Source organism: Bombus huntii, chromosome 12, assembly GCF_024542735.1.
Source record: "Bombus huntii isolate Logan2020A chromosome 12, iyBomHunt1.1, whole genome shotgun sequence".
Classification (NCBI taxonomy): Eukaryota; Metazoa; Arthropoda; class Insecta; order Hymenoptera; family Apidae; genus Bombus; species Bombus huntii.
Window position 1 is genome coordinate 2,465,608 of NC_066249.1, and position 17,893 is coordinate 2,483,500.

At 32.2% G+C, this 17,893-nt stretch overlaps 3 protein-coding genes across 5 annotated transcripts; 2 read left to right on the forward strand and 1 right to left on the reverse strand.

Moving 5' to 3' along the window:
- The first annotated feature begins 28 nt into the window (after positions 1–28).
- On the forward strand, positions 29–2,572 carry LOC126872103 (bifunctional arginine demethylase and lysyl-hydroxylase PSR). The gene is made up of 6 exons (XM_050631655.1): positions 29–431; positions 901–1,106; positions 1,177–1,459; positions 1,600–1,955; positions 2,047–2,279; positions 2,410–2,572. The coding sequence occupies exons 1-6, from the start codon at positions 359–361 to the stop codon at positions 2,435–2,437; spliced, it is 1,179 nt and encodes a 392-aa protein (XP_050487612.1). The 5' UTR covers positions 29–358; the 3' UTR covers positions 2,438–2,572.
- LOC126872085 (kinesin-like protein KIF21A) lies at positions 2,333–13,285 on the reverse strand. Of its 2 annotated transcripts, none has more exons than XM_050631608.1 (16): positions 12,887–13,285; positions 11,241–11,625; positions 10,653–11,099; positions 10,467–10,575; positions 10,173–10,376; positions 9,767–10,068; positions 9,419–9,662; positions 7,438–8,339; positions 7,027–7,373; positions 6,764–6,952; positions 6,572–6,691; positions 5,323–5,491; positions 5,149–5,254; positions 4,459–5,013; positions 4,102–4,369; positions 2,333–3,073 (listed from the first exon to the last, which is right to left on the reverse strand). In XM_050631608.1, exons 1-16 carry the CDS (start codon positions 12,919–12,921, stop codon positions 2,995–2,997), a joined length of 4,461 nt encoding a protein of 1,486 aa, XP_050487565.1. In that variant the 5' UTR covers positions 12,922–13,285; the 3' UTR covers positions 2,333–2,994. The 2 variants fall into 2 exon arrangements, with proteins under 2 accessions (XP_050487565.1, XP_050487567.1); XM_050631610.1 differs by having other exon boundaries at positions 2,333–3,892.
- A 119-nt stretch (positions 13,286–13,404) lies between these two features.
- On the forward strand, positions 13,405–17,887 carry LOC126872094 (ankyrin repeat and zinc finger domain-containing protein 1-like). Of its 2 annotated transcripts, XM_050631636.1 has the most exons (13): positions 13,405–13,905; positions 14,000–14,140; positions 14,477–14,683; positions 14,759–15,063; positions 15,188–15,302; positions 15,372–15,517; positions 15,582–15,807; positions 15,880–16,149; positions 16,227–16,430; positions 16,507–16,783; positions 16,866–17,007; positions 17,088–17,261; positions 17,335–17,887. In XM_050631636.1, exons 2-13 carry the CDS (start codon positions 14,041–14,043, stop codon positions 17,506–17,508), a joined length of 2,340 nt encoding a protein of 779 aa, XP_050487593.1. In that variant the 5' UTR covers positions 13,405–13,905; positions 14,000–14,040; the 3' UTR covers positions 17,509–17,887. The 2 variants fall into 2 exon arrangements, with proteins under 2 accessions (XP_050487593.1, XP_050487594.1); XM_050631637.1 differs by lacking the exons at positions 13,405–13,905; positions 14,000–14,140 and adding an exon at positions 14,198–14,364.
- Positions 17,888–17,893: the final 6 nt, after the last annotated feature.

A 17,893-nucleotide genomic window follows, 5' to 3' on the forward strand; every position in this document is an offset into this window, starting at 1 on the left:
ACACAAGAATCAGCGCCTCTGTAGATAATGTACAGAACTTTAGTTCTGCTATTTAAGGTCATCATGTTGAGTAGTAAAGTCAAAGATGTACTGGACGCCGTATGTACATTTGAAAAAATTGTGTAACATGAGATCAAAATAAAAAGAACATATACTTAGTAAAATATTAACAAGAAAGTTGTACTAAATGTTCCATATACTTGTGAGAATATCTACCGATGTTTTGATTCACCTTACGGAGTTTATGCGAACTAAAAAGTACAGTTACCACTGAATGACGTGTTGCACATATTTTTTGATTGTAAATTGTAAATATATTAAAACTAGGTTAATTAGGTAACACAATAAACGTGTAGCCATGTCGGACGAATTGAAATTAGATCACCGTGCGAAAAAAAGGATCAAAGAGGTTAAAAGGAAAGCTAGACCAGGTAAACATGTCATAACCTAATTTTATAACCTATACGTTGACGTGATATGGGCGTAAATTACTTTTAACAGACAATTATTCTTGACGAATTATTTTATATTGCTAGTATGACTAGAAGTAATTGAGACACCGTTTGTCTTCTTGTGACGCTCGTCGTTATAAACAGAATTTGGATATGTGATACAAGACCGAACTATCTTTGCCGACCTTGGATGATGTAACTCCAAATTTCCTGAAAGTATTGCGATAATAATATAATATAATGCACTTATACGTAAATAGTTTACCGTTTAAATTGCTGTATAAACATTAAATATAATAAATTATATAGTGTCAGTAATATATACAAATCTTAATAAACCTTCATTGTTTACATAATATATTTTATTATTTTTATATTATTCAAACGTTTCATTCTTTCAAAAATCGTTCCTATTCTCTTCTTTACAATAGTTAAATGTTTCTTCTAGAACTTGGTGATAAGGCTGCTTGGATCCAACATGGCTATAGTAAAAAATTCGAATCATTTTGGAATTTCATTGATAATGTGGATCGTATTGATGAATCTAAAGTATCTACAGAAGAATTTATAGAAAAATATGAGAAACCTTACAAACCTGTGATAATACAAGGTGTTCAAAATGGTTGGAAAGCCCAGTATAAATGGACTATAGAGGTACATGTTTTTTAAATTAATTACAAAATATATTATTATCTATGACTAATAATTTTCCATTAAAATGCAGAGATTAGTAAAAAAATACAGAAATCAAAAGTTTAAATGTGGTGAAGACAATGAAGGATATAGTGTAAAAATGAAAATGAAATATTATGTACGCTATATGCTTAATAATGAAGATGATTCACCTTTGTATATCTTTGATAGTTCCTTTGGTGAACACCCTAGACGAAAAAAATTACTAGAGGATTATGTTATTCCTAAATATTTCCGTGATGATTTGTTTCAATATGCTGGAGAACATAGAAGACCACCATATCGTTGGTTTGTTATGGGACCTGCTAGGTCTGGTAAGTATTTTAATTACTTTCATAAAATCATAAAAAATTACAGTAATGATATTACCTGCTTTAAAAGATATCTATATAAATAACTGCTTTATCTAAACAATTATTTTAGACTACGTTATGAATAAGTAATGTGAATACAGGTACAGGCATACACATAGATCCATTAGGAACAAGTGCCTGGAATGCACTGATTTCTGGACATAAAAGGTGGTGTTTATTTCCTACACATACTCCGCGAGAACTTCTTAAGGTATCTGCGACTGAGGGTGGTAAACAAAGAGATGAAGCTATTACATGGTTTTCTGTTATTTATCCACGTACAAAATTGCCTACCTGGCCACAAGATTGTTTGCCAATAGAGATTTTACAAAATCCTGGTGAAACTGTTTTTGTTCCTGGCGGTTGGTGGCATGTTGTTTTAAATCTTGATGAAACTATAGCAGTTACTCAAAATTTCTGTTCCCGTACGAACTTTCCAGTAGTGTGGCATAAAACAGTAAGAATTTATGTATAAAACAATGAATTTGAAATAAAATAATATACATGCTGTATAATAATATACGTATGTTTTAATAATTTTGCTATAGGTACGGGGGAGACCAAAATTATCACGTAAATGGTTAAAAGTACTCAGGGATAAAGAACCAGAATTAGCAGCATTAGCTGAAACTATAGATGTAAAAGAAGATACAGGTGTTGCCAGTGATTCTTCTAGTGGTTCTTCAAGTAGTTCTTCAAGTACTAGTAGTAGTAGTCAATCAGAAGACAGTGCAGATGACAGTGGTCAAGAATCATTGACAACACATAAAAAGAAAAAAAGGTAGGAATTTGTTGTTTTATTATATGTAGTTTTCGGACTGAAAGAAAACCATATTTAATATTATTATTAGTCCATTTATTTTTTGTAATTATAAGTATAATAAGACATAATACTGTTTTTAAATTTTTAGAAGAAAACTAAATAACAGCCAACCCTGACAATATCAAGCATATGGGACCTACAGAGACCTCAGACTGTACAGTATTAACCAACAATTGTTTGTACTAAGAATAAATATTATAATTATTACGACCTTTATGTTCATAATAAAATAAATGCTAGATAATACCAAATTTGTTCTTATTAAGTAAATTTGTTTAAATACTATACTTAATCCACGATAATGCACTTAATTTTTGCTGAATCAATTTTTTTAATAATACATCTTTGGACTTCATATTTCTATATACTATAGAATCGTTTTGTTATTTAAAAATTACATTTATAAATTTTATACATGTGTTAAATGCTTATATCCATTAAGGCAGTACACGTAAAACTTGTTATAAAATATTTAAAGTGTCAAACACATCATACATATATGATCTCAAACATAAAATATCAAAATTAACACATCAGCAGGCAATAGTCAGGTGCATTATCATTACAAATCCTCGAATTAATTATCCATTGTGTTATAAATTAATACAAATTAACAAATAAATAAACAAATATAATTACAAAATAAATACAACATTTCCAATGAGTGCATGTATTAGCTTTTCAATGAGTTGCTTCTCTGGAAAGTTCTTGCATCTCTCTTATAGTAGCTCCACAGCCTCACTGTTGCATCACTTCACGTTGACATCATATTGCATGCACCATATTGGAGTGTAAATAACATAGAAGCAAAGTAATACAAGAAATTAAATTAAATTTTCATATTTGTTAAGTTATACAAGTCAATGATTATGACAAGTATTATTTTCTACTACAACTTCATTCAATCAAACAAATGTTTTACATAGAATACATTCATAACTGCAACCACACTATTAATGACAAATTTTTGCTAAAAACTTGCATAAATACTTTCAAAAAGCAATACACACAGCTTTGATAGAAACGAATGAGAATTGATCAGTAAAAGAAATATGAAATTTTAAAGAAATATCATTACGTTATTCTTTCATGTTCAATAACTAATCTACCATGTAATATCAATAAACAATTTTACAGAAATTTAAAGCGCATTTCCGATTTTCATTACATTCGATGGTAATTACATGTCAAAGCATTTGAGGCAGAAAATTAAAGTTACTATTATTTTATAATTTATCTTTTCATTGTATGGAATAATAATTTCGAAACTATAATAAACAAGTATGTAGGTGTGTAAGCAAACGAACTGTTGTCTGTTTTTTTATAAATATTTACCAGCTGAAAAGTTAAAATTTTATCAAATAAAATTCATGGTATGTATTTATGATAAACATGTCCACACACTTTTATAAAACAGCTGAGTGGACAAGCATGCGCATTACCACACCAAAAAATTATAAATGCAAAGGAATATTATGCAGCAAAATAGAAAAATAAGTTAAAGGGAAACTGTGGAAATAGACATGGATAATGAGGAATCGGGAATACGCCACAGCTTCACCTCTCCAGAGCTGCAATCAACATTTTAGATGTTATTCCGTTCAAGAAAGTTATGTCAAGTACTGAACCCGAGCAAATATTTCAACTTAAAATAATTTATCTAATCAAGTCCTCAAAGTTAATTTAGAATAATGTAAAATTTGTATGTTATTGCAGCTTATATTTCCAATATGCTTCGGGTCAGTTTAGTATGAGCAACAATACAAAAATGCATACTTACTTGCTTGCAGTAAAAACGTGTTGCTGATTAGTTGTTACAGCATTGATAGCAGTACCGTGTGCTCGAACTTCTCCTATTGGAGTACATTCTGCTTGATCCTTTGGTACAGACCAGGCTTTTAACACACCCCCTCTGCATCCAGATATCATTACAGATCCATTATTAATCATACACAAACCCAAGATCCAATCTTTGTGAGCATTATTTAGTGATTGAACTAGTTCCATTCTGCTCAAATCCCATCGTTTAATACACATATCCCTTGATCCTAAAAAAAGTTTATTATAAATTTTAAAAATATCTCGAATGTATTAAAGGCCATAATGATGTTAGAAACCTGATTTTAAAAATACTTGCCAGAAAACAATGTCGATTCGTAAGTTGTCAAACATTGAACACCATCATAATGTGGAGGTGCCAGACTGACCGATTGCCCGGATGCATTTGGTTCAACAAGAGATATCAGATGATCTTTGCTACCTGTTATCACCCTTCCATCATCTGCGACAGCTAAACACATTACTGCTGCCGTATGTGGTGTACTTAATCTTCCAGTGTGTGTTAATTTACGGAGATCCCATACTCTGACTTTATCGCTAGACGCGGTATATAATTCTTGCTCATCTATACTGAGCACTAAATCATTGATGGTTGTTTCACCAACAGGAACTTGAAGCACTCTAGATGGAGTTGATAATGCAAGTGGTCCACTTTGAGCTTGACCAGATGAAAATAAAGTTTTCACGCAGCTGTTTCCTGTACGCAAATCCCAAACTTTTACATATGCTGAAGAAACACTGAATAATAAATTATGCATTGGTGAATATTTCACCGCTACGACGTTGTTCGGATGACCACTTAATGTGAGATTCTCAATTCCTGTCCCTAAATCCCATACTTTGACAGTTCGATCTAAAAATTTTATACATAATTAATGTATAAAGAGTATTAAGAGAGAGAGAGAGAGAGAGAGGGAGAGAGAGAGAGAGAGAGAAAGAAATGTAGGATACTTTTAAAGATGTTAAATATTTGTTTTACGTCTGATACCTTTTGAACCACTGAAGAGCAAATCAGAAGTTACACATATAGTCAGTACTGCTTTGCTATGTCCTTCGGCAACGTGAGTGCATTGCAAAACAGCTCGTGGCTGTGTCTGAAAAAAGTATATATCATGTACAACTAATATTCAATAATATTTTGCAGTATTCATACTGTATTTACCTTGCCTTGATATTGAGAAATAATTCCTTTCATAGGTTGTGGATCTGTAGATGTTGGTTGTCTACTTGCAGTTAGTCTAGAGAAAACGTTTTCTTCTCGACTATTGAACCGTCGGTATGTAGTCGGAGATCCAGGAGGTGATGACACATCTGTATGTGCTACTTGTTCCCTAGTTGAGGGTTTGTTATGTTAGCGTGTTAGTTAGCCGGAAATCTTGTCAATTTTAATCCGAGGTAAGCTATATTGGCTCAATACAATATGGATCATGCAAGTGCATTATTATAAGATATAATTGTAAATTGATTTTATTATAATTAGTAACAGTGTTGCTGAATTATAAATATATTAATCTGTATAACATTAAATATATTACTGTATAAGAAAATATTACACATTGATATTTGGAAAATAAAAACTATAATAATAAATGGTTAATTTATGAGAAAACTGTAATTAATGCACATCATGATTCATTACAGAAAATGTTTAAAGAAATTTAAACAAAAAACAAAAAAAAGAATGATCCACCAAGGGGCTTTTTAAAAGTATTTTCATAGAACAGTGTACCTTAAGTGTTTGTGCTTTTATTTATTAATTGTCATGTATACAAAATAACTGCTTACATATATACAAATTCATGATTCTTTTGCGAAACAATGTGTTTTATACAAATAGAAAATTTTGCGACATTTATACATATTTATATTAGAGAGAGATAGAAATGTATATAATACATTGAATAAATTGTTTGGCATTAAAACAATCTTAATAAGGTACCTGTAGTAAGAACAATAAATAAAATGTTATTATTACCAAATTTCCCGAAAACTAACGAATTTTCAAATGCATTTCGTATGAGATATAAAATTTTGTACAAATTGTATCTTCTTGCCTAATGCAACAATTTGTATGTTAGTAATCTTATTTTGTAAATTATTAACGTAAGCAAAATGTGAAAAAAAAAACAAAATATAGAATCAAAAGAAATAATTTTTAATAAAGTCAATTCCATTAATACATACTTTCTTGTGTTTATAACAAAAGAAATTATGTCACTGGTATACCTTTTCTGGCTATAGTTCAAACAAAATTAAAATCTCATGATGAAAATATTATTAAATGCACTTGTCGAGAATGACACAGATCTTTTTAAGAAAAAAAATTAACCAGTAGTGCATGAAACAAGGCGTCAAGACAAAGATATACAAAGAATATAAAAATTAGGACGTGCTGCAGGATTATCACTCACATGGAGCCTCCACCAGGATGAAGCGGTCGTCGCAGCGGCCTTGGCGATGTACTATCACGTCGACTTAGAGTCGGGGATCCACCACTTATGCTACCATGACTTCTGGTTAAAACCAATCCTCTTACGAAAGAAAAATGTTCATTTTATATTTCACATTACATGATTAAGTTATTGGAGAATAACTGTACTTACTTTAAACTACCAGGTGCACTAGGCACCCTCGTAAGTGGATGATTATGACTTTGATTTTGTTCTTCTGTCTTTAAATTATCTGGATTAGCTTGAACTCCATAAAGGAGCTCTTGAGGTTGTGTAGTCCTTCTGCGTACTTTATTGTTACGTTGTTTTTCCTCTCCAACAATAACTTGAGTGTAATTTTCACTAATATTTCAAATTAAATAAATATTACTAATAGATATTGCTAAGAGATATTAAAAAAATAGTGTATGACTTACTTATCTGGTGATGAACTCCTAGAACTAGGTGGACTATAATTCATAGTACTATGATTATTCGTAAGTGATAAAAGATCTCTGTCTCGCAACACGTGCTCCAATAATTGATGTTGCACATCACTTTCTTGCGCAACTTGATTTAGTCTTGATTCCATGTCTCGGACTTCAAGCTGCTTTTGTGCAGCCACGCAACTTTGCTCGACAGTAAAAGCTAGCATTCTTTGTAATAAATATTGAGCCTCATCTACCGACTGAATCGTTGATATAAGAGCTTCAACACCAGGTTCCCCTTCGCCTTCACCATCTCCCATTTCCATCATATCACGTTGACATTCAGAGATACTATCCTGTAAAGAATAACTTGAAGAACAAAGCAACATTAACTTGGCTAATATAAGAAAAGAAAGTTACCTGTAGATAGCTAATTTTACTTCTCACATTATCAATTTCTTCATCTATATCGATTGTGTCACCTCTCGAACTTTCTATAACATTTCTGTGTTTTTGAAGCTTTTCAAGTTCTCTACCTAGTTCTTCTCGTTCTTGAAGAAGTCTTTCCATTTCTCTCTCCGTTTCTGCAGCTGCCTGTTTAGCCAATGCTTGCTTAGCAATGGTTCTTTCAAATGTTTGCCACCTTTGTTTTAATGCTTTTGGGTTAATTGGTTTAGGTGGTGCTCTACCGGCAGCCTTTTGGCTTAGACCTCTGTCTCGTTTTCTTAACGCTGAAACTTCTTCTTGTTTGCGTCTAAGAACTACTTCTTTCATTCTTTTATCTGCCTCAAGCGTTCGAATCGTATTTGCATTCTTCCTACTTTCCTTACGCAATTGTGCTATTTCTCTATTACGTCTCAACTCATTTTCTTTATGTCTCTGTGCTTCTTCGCGCATTTTATTCAGAAGTTTTACTTTTGCTCGCTTCATCTCTGCCAGTTCATTTCGAAGCCCTCTTAACCTGTTTTCATTCTGAGATTGACTCTTAAGTAGCCTCGCATGTTCCTTCTTTGCAGATTGCAAAAGTCGTACTTCTTTTTGCATAGCAGAAAGTTTCTTTTCATATTCATCGCGTAATTTTTTCACTTTTTCTGTTGGTGGTATTGGTTGTTGTTGTAATGATTGCAACACCTTATCTCTTTCTTCTTGGGTATTTCTGATTCGAGCTTGTAATTGAGCAAGTTTATCTTCGTAATGTTGCTTCATAGTTTGTAAACGTCGTTGAGAAAGTTCAAGTTCTTGTATTAGTCGTTGTTTTACATCAATATCTGACGTTAAAGCTTCCAATTCACGACCCATAGCTGCTTCTTCTTCGTCTTCTTCTACAAAACATTATATTATATATGTCGGGTTTATATTAGAATTAGAGTTAGGGGCGTGAAACGAATCTTCGTTCGGATTACACGTTCTCGTTATGCAATAGAGAAGATATTGACTAGTGCAAATACGATTATTATAGAATTGGACAAGTAACCGTGGTAATTAGATACTCGAGAAACTAATGACAATGATCCTAGGTTCAATAACGAATCCGCGGTCAACGGGATGCTAGATGAACATGCTCACAATATCTAAGTCGGACTTTTTGTTAAAACGTGGAATATCCACTAAGCGTACAGACACTAAGTAACTCACTAATACGACCTCACGAGAGAATGACTTTCCGTCGCGATGATGCTGCGGAGAAAAACTATGATGGGGTGTGTCTAAGGACACAAGATCATCGGATTCGTCGAGGATAGCCTTCGTTCAGAAGGCGAGGGAAATTGGCGTTGCTGCTAATTGGTCAATCTCCATATCGGTGGTGAGAAAAAGATGCTAGCCGCCCTCAAGGGAAAGTTGCTAGTGGGAGACGCCGTTCGTTGAAAAATAGGTCTCTCCTATCTTCCCGTAGCTGGGACAAAGACTGTTTGTTTGAAAAACTTTAGTCAACTAAATCTTAAGATTTATAACGGGCCCTCAGGCTAGCTGAACATGTACTGCGGAGACGCATCGACATCTGGCAATCATCTTACTCGAAGAATAGGGTCTGCGTGTGGCGACCCACGGGACAGATACCGTTGGAATGTTTACTGTCGCGTGTCGCTACAAATATTTCTTTTAAGGAGAGCTATAGAATTACTCCGTACCTTTGTTAGACAAAGCGTTCATCCCGTGACCGCGGCTACGTTCGGCGACTGGCTGTCGCCTCGAGACCAAGTTCATTATCACAAATCTCGAACAAATACAATCAGATCGAAAGACGACAATTGTTTAATTACGCCTATGATAGAATCTAGATTACGGTGTTAGGGGACTATCCCGAAGTTCCAAAGGAGAGGCTTCGATGTCCTTTCATCTCCGACATATATAATTATATATTATCTAAATTATACATATAATTATAATTATATATATATACCTTTTCTATCGGAATCATCATCTGAATCATCTTCGCTCACAGAATCCTGCCCTGCTTCTGTATCATCACCTTCTGTTTCATCTCCTGTTTTCCCAGCAATATTGGAAGTATGTCCATGCTGTTCCTTTAATGCAGTTAATGTTTCAATTTCTTTTTGTAGTTCTTTCTTAGCATCATTTAATACTGATGTAGAGTCACTATGAAATATGTATCCAGAATCACCATAAGGGTTGGCGGCATTAACCTGTGTGAATTGAAACACCATTCGAAAATCAATTGCTACATAGGTTAATAACATATGTATCTGCTATTACTATATGCCTTACAACTATCTATGTGCTATTATACCTGTATTTGACGTTTCTTCAATTGCTGATACATAGCTTCTGCTTCTAAAAGACGAGCTCTTAGTTCTTCTATTTCTTGCAAATATCCTTGTATTAAACTCGTCACTTCAGGATTTTCACCTGTTGATGACAACCATTGACCGGTATCTTTTTCTGCCTGCAGAAGAACATTCTTTGCTGTCAATGCTTCAACTGTTTCTGAAAGGGCTTTTACTCTAGTACGAAGACTCTGTAATTCACTGTTCAACATTTGATTTTCATGCCAAGCATCGTTTATACCATCTTCACCAACAACTCTTTTTCCTAATAAAAAATAAATAACAAATTAAAATTTTAACTTTTCATAATAAATTTGATATGTTATAAATACCAATTCTCCATATCCATATAATATTTTACACATTTACCTTGCCTATATTCCATTAATTCTAATTGAAGCTGCTGTATTTCTCTTCTAAGAGAAGCAATTGTTCTTGAACTCTTATCTTGATTAATTGTAACTTTATTCTTTATGTTCCTTGCTCTGTTTGCATACTTCAGAGTACTTAAAGTTTCCATAAAATCTCTATCACTTGGTGATACACAGGCTATCATAACAGTTTGACTGTTACCTACAACCATTGTACATAAATATTTATTGCTAAATTAATACAATTAGAATAAAAGTATGTATTTTATAAATATATTTATGATTCTATTACCTCCTAGTGAATCTTGAAGCAGCCTTGTTAGCTTTGAATCTCTGTATGGTACATGTAAAGCTCTTTTTGTCTTATCGCCAAGTGCAGAAATTACATTACCTAAAGCCAACTATAATGCAAAAAATAATTGTTCTGATGGTAATTACAATATTGTGTAATTCTCCTATAAAATTATCAATACATTACCAATCCACAATTTATAGAAATCCCTTCTTTTGCTCTGTCTCCAGTAGCACCAGTTCTTTTTAGCCTTTCTGATCCAGCTAAATCTACAAAATGAAATTTTGCAGTTAATGTTTCAAATTCACCAGCAGGTTCAGAGCCACTTGTATCAACATCAGCATCTGGATCTTCAACTTTTACGTATCTTTGCTGCTTTATATATAGTGTAAATATTGCATGTGATCTTGATGACTGGGTATTCATTTGGGTAGATCCAGTTGTACGTGACAATGCTCCTAATCTTAAATACTCTAATGCTTCCTCTGGACTAGTAACAATTCGTGGTTCCACTCCAGCTAAATGAATATTGCCTGAGGGATCTTCATGAATACGAGCACCACCCCTAGGACCACCAGGTCCTAGTAAATCTTTCAAGTCCTCATTATACAATTCCAAAAATTGTGCAGTAACCTATTATAACACATAAAGAAAACAATTTATATAGAAGAAACATTTTATCTTATGAAATATTAAATTTCACTCATAAGTAGAATAATTTATTTCAGTGAAGTAACATGGATTTAGAATTGTATACAAATTTTCTTTGCAAACCTTAAATTCCGGAGGCATTTGTGCACGTTCTCTAGCCTGCTGTTGTTTTTCCGCAATACCATTGAACAGGTGTCTAATAGCTCTTGGAATAATTCCAACTACAGCTTCACCTACTTCCACATCAAATCCAGTACCCATAGTATATGTTTTACCAGACCCAGTTTGACCATATGCAAGAACAGTTGCATTATATCCATCTAATGCACCTTCTACCAAACGTGCAACACATGTTTCATGAATTGTGCTTTGTCCAACACCAGTATCAAAAACATAATCATATGTAAAGGCCTTGTCTGGTCCAAGAAAGACTTGGGGTTCTCCTGGAGGTACTTGAGTACAAATTCTACACATGTCAATTACTTCACGTGCTACTTGAGGCCTTATTCTGTGATCAATAACAATAAATTATGAATTACCGACATTTCTTAATATTTCGATAGAAGAAAATTAAATATTAAAGATTAAATACGAATATAAACAATGAATATGAAAAAGAAAAAGTACAAATGATTTTTATTTTTCATACATAAATTACGTTTAATCAATTCGTATTCGTATTCATATATAATGTATTACGTTGTAGTCACATTTAATGTGTTATAATCAACATCATCGTACACAACGCATCAGCTGTTACTGTAATAAAAATCCCGCGCGATGGTAAGAAGAAATATATACAACAAAATCCATAAAGAATGCAGCTAAAGAACAATTTGAAAATATTCAAATAAGGAAAAGACCAGATGGCTAAATGTAGGAATGACTAATATAAACAATTGGAAATTGAATAAATTATGAAGAAACGAAGAAAATATGGTGGGGGAGTAAAAATTCATTCATCAGAAATCGAGATGCATGTTCGTCGTTCGGTATACAACCGGTAATAAAGCCTACGACCTACGCATCCAATTCTTTAAAAGGAGATATTATGCGATTAAAGTACGCAATGCAGTACTGCGTAAAAAAGAATGCTGACGGCATTTCAATTATAAAATAACTTTATCGAAAAATAACAGGGAGATTTGGAAGATAAAAACGAAAAATATTAATGACAAATATCGCATTTACATATCGTTATGAGTGTGTTAATAAAATAAATAATTTTAAAGAAGTGAATAAAAAATTAAGGATATTAAGAAACATATGAATATGTCGATAGTTAATTAGTGTAACTGTTTTAGTAAGGATATTCGGAGAAATCTGTAATCATGTTGAAACGGTCTAAATAGAGGAATTTTCTAAAATCGTGAAAGTGTAACAGGAATCAATGCCTTTCGCAATTCTAATCATTGGATTCGTAACAATGGATCCCAAGTGAAAGAAAAAATACATATCTATAGTAATAGATAAGATACACCGGGAAAGAATATATAATGACAATACGCGTAAATTACGGAAACATTTACGTACAACAAATTACGGTACAAGTACAGCATTTTTTACAGCAAAATTTTTACGTTTTGAATTCGAATAATACTTCCCGCGAATCTTACAGTTATTATTAACTGTATCACATCGGTGATATAAGCTGTCACCGCGTATGTCGTTTTAGTAGCTTAGTTTGCGACAATGTAGCCTACTTGACAGAGTGTCTTGCACAAAAACAATTTGATGAATTGATGTTTTAATAGAAAACCTGGACTTACCGTACGGCAACGCGTACACTCGTATCATCAGACATCTCGATATTGAATATTGTGTAACTCTTTAGGATGTGAAAGCAGAAAGAACAAAATCTCACTGGAGAAATCAACGAGAAATTGGTGCGATTAGGCCGAAACTATTAGGCGATGGGGCTATAATTTTTCGATATACAGATATACTGAATGCGCACGCGTTATTAGATGCGGCGACCGTGAAAATTCCGCATTTTTCGTCGTGGACGCGCGCACAGACAATTGTGAAATCCACTCAAACATTTCTCATAACGAAAGAAAAATCTCTACGCTAGTCGCGTCGGCCCAAGGACTGTACAGATCTTGGATTGAAATCATACGTGACAGACATCTTTGATTCTTTATGGCATAAACCGATTATGTAGCACTATCTGTTGACAATTCTCGAAACTGTTAACGATTCTCTGTCACTCAGAAATTATATTACATATATCATTTGTTGGTAAGTTCTTATTTGTTGTATATTGAGTCGATAATACTGAGAATGATGGTAAAATAATAAGGGGCCTCTATTCCTTTGTTCTATATTTTGTGTTATCGTGATATTATCCAAATTGTAATAGAATCCGTCTATATTTAATAACTAGTATTTTTCAATTACATTTTTAGATTTCCAGCAGTTATTTAAACACTACATTGATTACAACATATGTACAAGAGATAATATATTCGATGATGTAATTTTCTACCTATCATGACTGAATTAAAATACAGTGTGATTAGTATTTAAATCTGAAAGTGTATATCCTATTTATAATATTAAAATTTTACTTCAATCAAACTATTTTCTTTTTGGATGAAAAAGTTAGTGACATTAACATAAGTGTAACTAATTACTGAGTGACATCGGGTATCAAACTGCATAGTTCGATTTTGATGTCTAATTATCGTGAAGTGAATTATACATATAATATACGTAGAAAAGATAGTAGAACCACGGTTTATGCGACCGTGAGTGGAACGTTGTGATTCTCCTATTACATTATTGGGTAATCAGAAATTTTCTTGTTATTTTTTATTTCAAATTAAAGTTTATTATATCTTTTTCTTTATTTTATCGGTGATTGTGCTTCATTTTTTCAGGCTTATATCGTCTTTGATTAGAAGTTTAGATAACGTAGATAATGGATCATCAAATATTTAAAATATACAACCAGGAAGACTTTAACAGAATCACAAAGGGTATTAAAGTTGCACAATGTATGCAATCGCGATCGTCATCTGGTAATTAAGCTTAGGATATATATCTATTTTTATTTAAATGCTAGTTGATACGAATTTATGTTTGTATGTGGATACTTACTATTAAAATTTTTATTTATATTTTTTAAAGCTAAGGATATCTATTAATCACTTTAACTATTTTGTTTATTCCCTGTTTAATTACGTCATTCGAGTTGATTGATGTTTCAGAATTTTCAAATATATAGAAACCATATGTTTCTAAGGTTAAAGCATTTTCTTTCTACGAATTCGAAAATTGCAAATGATTAAGAACGATATTATTGATAATATAATAGACGAATTTATGAAGTGAAGTTAAAAGCACTATTATATTAGTTTCAGGAAGTGAGAGAATGATAAGTCAACTTGATGATTTAGTTGTATCAGATTCCTTAAGTTGTTCATTTTGTAATACTATATTTGAAGACAAAGCACAACAAAGACTGCATTATAAGTTAGATTGGCACCGGTATAATTTAAAACAGCGTTTGAATGGATTAAGACCTATTAATGAAGATAAATTTAATCTTTTAGCTGATGAAGGTATTACCAAAGAACTTAGCTTTTTTTGTATACTTAATGTATACTATGAAAAACATATCGTTGTTAACATTGTAGGCAATGTTTCGAGTTTATCTGGAAGTGATGTAGAATCTGAAAATGAAGATGAGACATATGCCTCAGAAACAGGATCTGGTCATTGTGAAAGTAAAATCTCCATTAAAAATAAGAAAATTGAAAAAAAAGGAAAAAATACAGAGTCAGTTTCTGATAGTTCTGATACAGAATATTGTGATGACATTATCAAAGAGAAAAAAGTTGAGGCTTTATTAGTCACTGCAAATCGTCATTCAAAAGTTTTTTTTGAGAATGATGATGGAAATATATTTAGTATATATAGATGCTTACTTCACAATAAGAAGGTCTGTTTATTTATAGTAATAGACATGCTTGTCTATGATATTATTCTGTAATTTGATCTACTTTGTTAGAATCACTTGGCGTGTCTATACTTGCCAGATCAGGAGAGATGCAATTACATTTTAGGAAATTCCAGAGGTAGACAATGAGATGATTGCTCAGGCACTGGACAGTGGGAGAAAAACAACATGGACTGTTATCATGATTGGTGGAGGACATTTTGCTGCAGCTGTGTTTCAAGGTATTAGTTTTAATATATAAAGAAATATTTTATATACCGGAATTATAAAGAAGTATCTACCTGCTTTAGATGGAGAACCTATTGTGCACAAAACATTTCATTCTTATACAGTACGCGCAAAACAGGGCTTTGCTCAAAGTTCACGTACAACAGCTAATCATCCAAAGAGTGCTGGAGCTAGTTTACGTCGTTATAATGAAGCATCTCTCCTTCAGGTATATAGATAGTAAATTTAGATAGGGACTATTTTCATCATATTCATTAACTATTTATTTTCAGCATGTGCAAGATATACTTGAATCATGGTCATCTCATATCAGTAATTCCTCTCTAATTTTGTATAGAGCAGTTGGTCCATATAATCGTACTGTATTATTTGGAGGAAAAAATCCACCTTTAGATAAGAATGACTTAAGATTGAGGCCACTACCTTTTCCTACTCGTAGAGCAACATTTAGTGAAGTTAAAAGAGTGTATGACATTTTAAGTTCCATGGAAATTTATGGTATGATTTTGACATTGTGTTTCAAATATTAAAATATATTCATGTTTATCTTACTAATGATGTATGTTACAGGCTCTGCATCTGATTTTACAGATTCTTTTCCTATTTCACCACGACAACCTCTTAGAAAAAAAGTTTCAAAAGCTGATGTATCTAGCGAAATTCCGGAGAAAATAGAGGATGTAGAGTATGATTCTAATGCTACCAATAACGTACGTAATCCACAAGATAGCGATAAGAATAAAATTCCCGCTCAAGCATCTCCCGAAAGACAACATAAGAATTCTCGATCTCATATAGATAGAGCAAAACCAAGAAAAAGTCCATGTCGCCCTTTACCCGGTACGAAAATTAAAATATTTTGAATATGAGATACAATTAAATAATTAATTGAATTTTCATTTGATCTTGTATTACAGATATCATTGCTAGATTAGCACGATCGTCTTCGGAATCAGAATTGGATCAAACAGGAACTTCTAATATTCCAATGGATGTTTCATTAATTGAACAAGAATTGGAAGTAGAATTTAATGAAAATTTACTCGCCTTTCAAGATACTGTGCCAAGATATATGAAGAATAAAAAAGCTCGTCGTCAGAAGAAAAAGACGAAAAAAGATGGTGAATACATGTATATATATTATGTTCTTTTAATGATCATATCTTTTTACATATATAAAAATACTTGCATTTTCAGAATGCGTACTGAACGAAACTTTAACCAATGCTAAAGTTAAATTATGGTCTGCATGTAAATTAGGTGATGATGAATTATTATCATCTGTAATTAATGATCTCGTAATTCAAGTAAAAAAGTTTGTGGAGTTGGAAGAACAAAATCAAGAGGACGTAACTGTAGATTTTAATTCAATTGTAAACAAAGATGATGTGAAGAAATTGGTAAATGATGCTAATGAAGATGGTAATACGATGTTACATGTAGCAGCTTTGGGTGGACACTTGAAATTAGTGTGGTATATTAGTAGTTAGAAATTAGTATGCTGATGTAACTATTGTTTTGTTTCACAAAATTTTTATCAAGTTTACCTGTTTTAGGCAATTACTAGAAATTGGATCAGATCCTTGCAATAAAAATAAGAAGCTACAAACACCATATGCTGCGGCAAATGATAAGGAAACCAGAAATACTTTTAGAAGATTTATGGGCGCTTATCCTGACAAGTTCAATTATAGCAAAGTATTTACTATATATTTCTCTATATTTCATTTATTAAGATGTTATTATTACGTATAAAATTATATGTGTTTGTTATAAAGTCTCAAATACCTGGCCCACTTACTGATGAAATAGAACAAGAGGAATTAGAAAAAAAGAGACAACAAAGAAAAATAAAACGGGAGAAAGATAAATTGAAGAGAAAAGAATTTGAACTTAAAAAACAAGAAGAAGATACAAAGCAAAAATATCTTAGTCTTAGTGACAGAGAAAAGGTACATATTTTAAAGATTAATTGTACAGCTATTTAGTACTAATAAATTAAATCGTTAAACGTTTCTATCACAGAGAGCTTTGGCTGCAGAGCAACGTATTTTAAACCAAGGATGCACCATAATTTCACGATGCTTTCAATGTGGTGTGAATATGGCAGGTCAAGTGCCTTTTGAGTATAATTCCAATCGTTTCTGTTCTATGCCGTGCCTAAAGGAACATCGCCTTCACAACAAAGTTGTTATCTGATGGCTCTTTTTTGTATTTGAAACCGCAATTTATGTACGTTTTCACGATCTAGCTTTATTTTTTTATCAAGTACAGGTTACGAAAATGACGTATTTCTTATAAAGGATTAGATTTAAATGTATGTATACTTCTTTCAATAACGAAAAAAGAATTGAATAATCATAATATAATGATCAAGATTTAGGCACTCTGTGTTCAAAATAATATGGATATGTAAATTTAGAGTATTGTATGTTCTGCAATACACGTGATGCATATTTATTGTGTTGTTCAGATAAAATTTCTTGCATGTATGTTTCAAGTTTTGGGAAGAGATTATAAAATGCCACTTGATGTACGTACAGGAATTTTTATAATAATATATGGATTTTAGCAAGAATATGAT

Excerpts from the sequence above, each read along its gene's own strand:
- LOC126872085 (XM_050631608.1), bottom strand. The coding sequence starts at position 12,921 with ATGTCTGATGATACGAGTGTACGCGTTGCCGTACG. Across the intron at positions 7,374-7,437 it reads GTAAAATTAGCTATCTACAG|GATAGTATCTCTGAATGTCA; the intron begins GTAACTTTCTTT and ends TATTCTTTACAG. Across the intron at positions 5,255-5,322 it reads TTTCTCAATATCAAGGCAAG|ACACAGCCACGAGCTGTTTT; the intron begins GTAAATACAGTA and ends TACTTTTTTCAG.
- LOC126872103 (XM_050631655.1), top strand. The coding sequence starts at position 359 with ATGTCGGACGAATTGAAATTAGATCACCGTGCGAAAAAAAGGATCAAA. Across the intron at positions 1,107-1,176 it reads AGTATAAATGGACTATAGAG|AGATTAGTAAAAAAATACAG; the intron begins GTACATGTTTTT and ends ATTAAAATGCAG. Across the intron at positions 1,460-1,599 it reads TATGGGACCTGCTAGGTCTG|GTACAGGCATACACATAGAT; the intron begins GTAAGTATTTTA and ends ATGTGAATACAG.
- LOC126872094 (XM_050631636.1), top strand. The coding sequence starts at position 14,041 with ATGGATCATCAAATATTTAAAATATACAACCAGGAAGACTTTAACAGA. Across the intron at positions 15,064-15,187 it reads GCTTACTTCACAATAAGAAG|GAAATTCCAGAGGTAGACAA; the intron begins GTCTGTTTATTT and ends ATTACATTTTAG. Across the intron at positions 17,008-17,087 it reads ACAAGTTCAATTATAGCAAA|TCTCAAATACCTGGCCCACT; the intron begins GTATTTACTATA and ends TTTGTTATAAAG.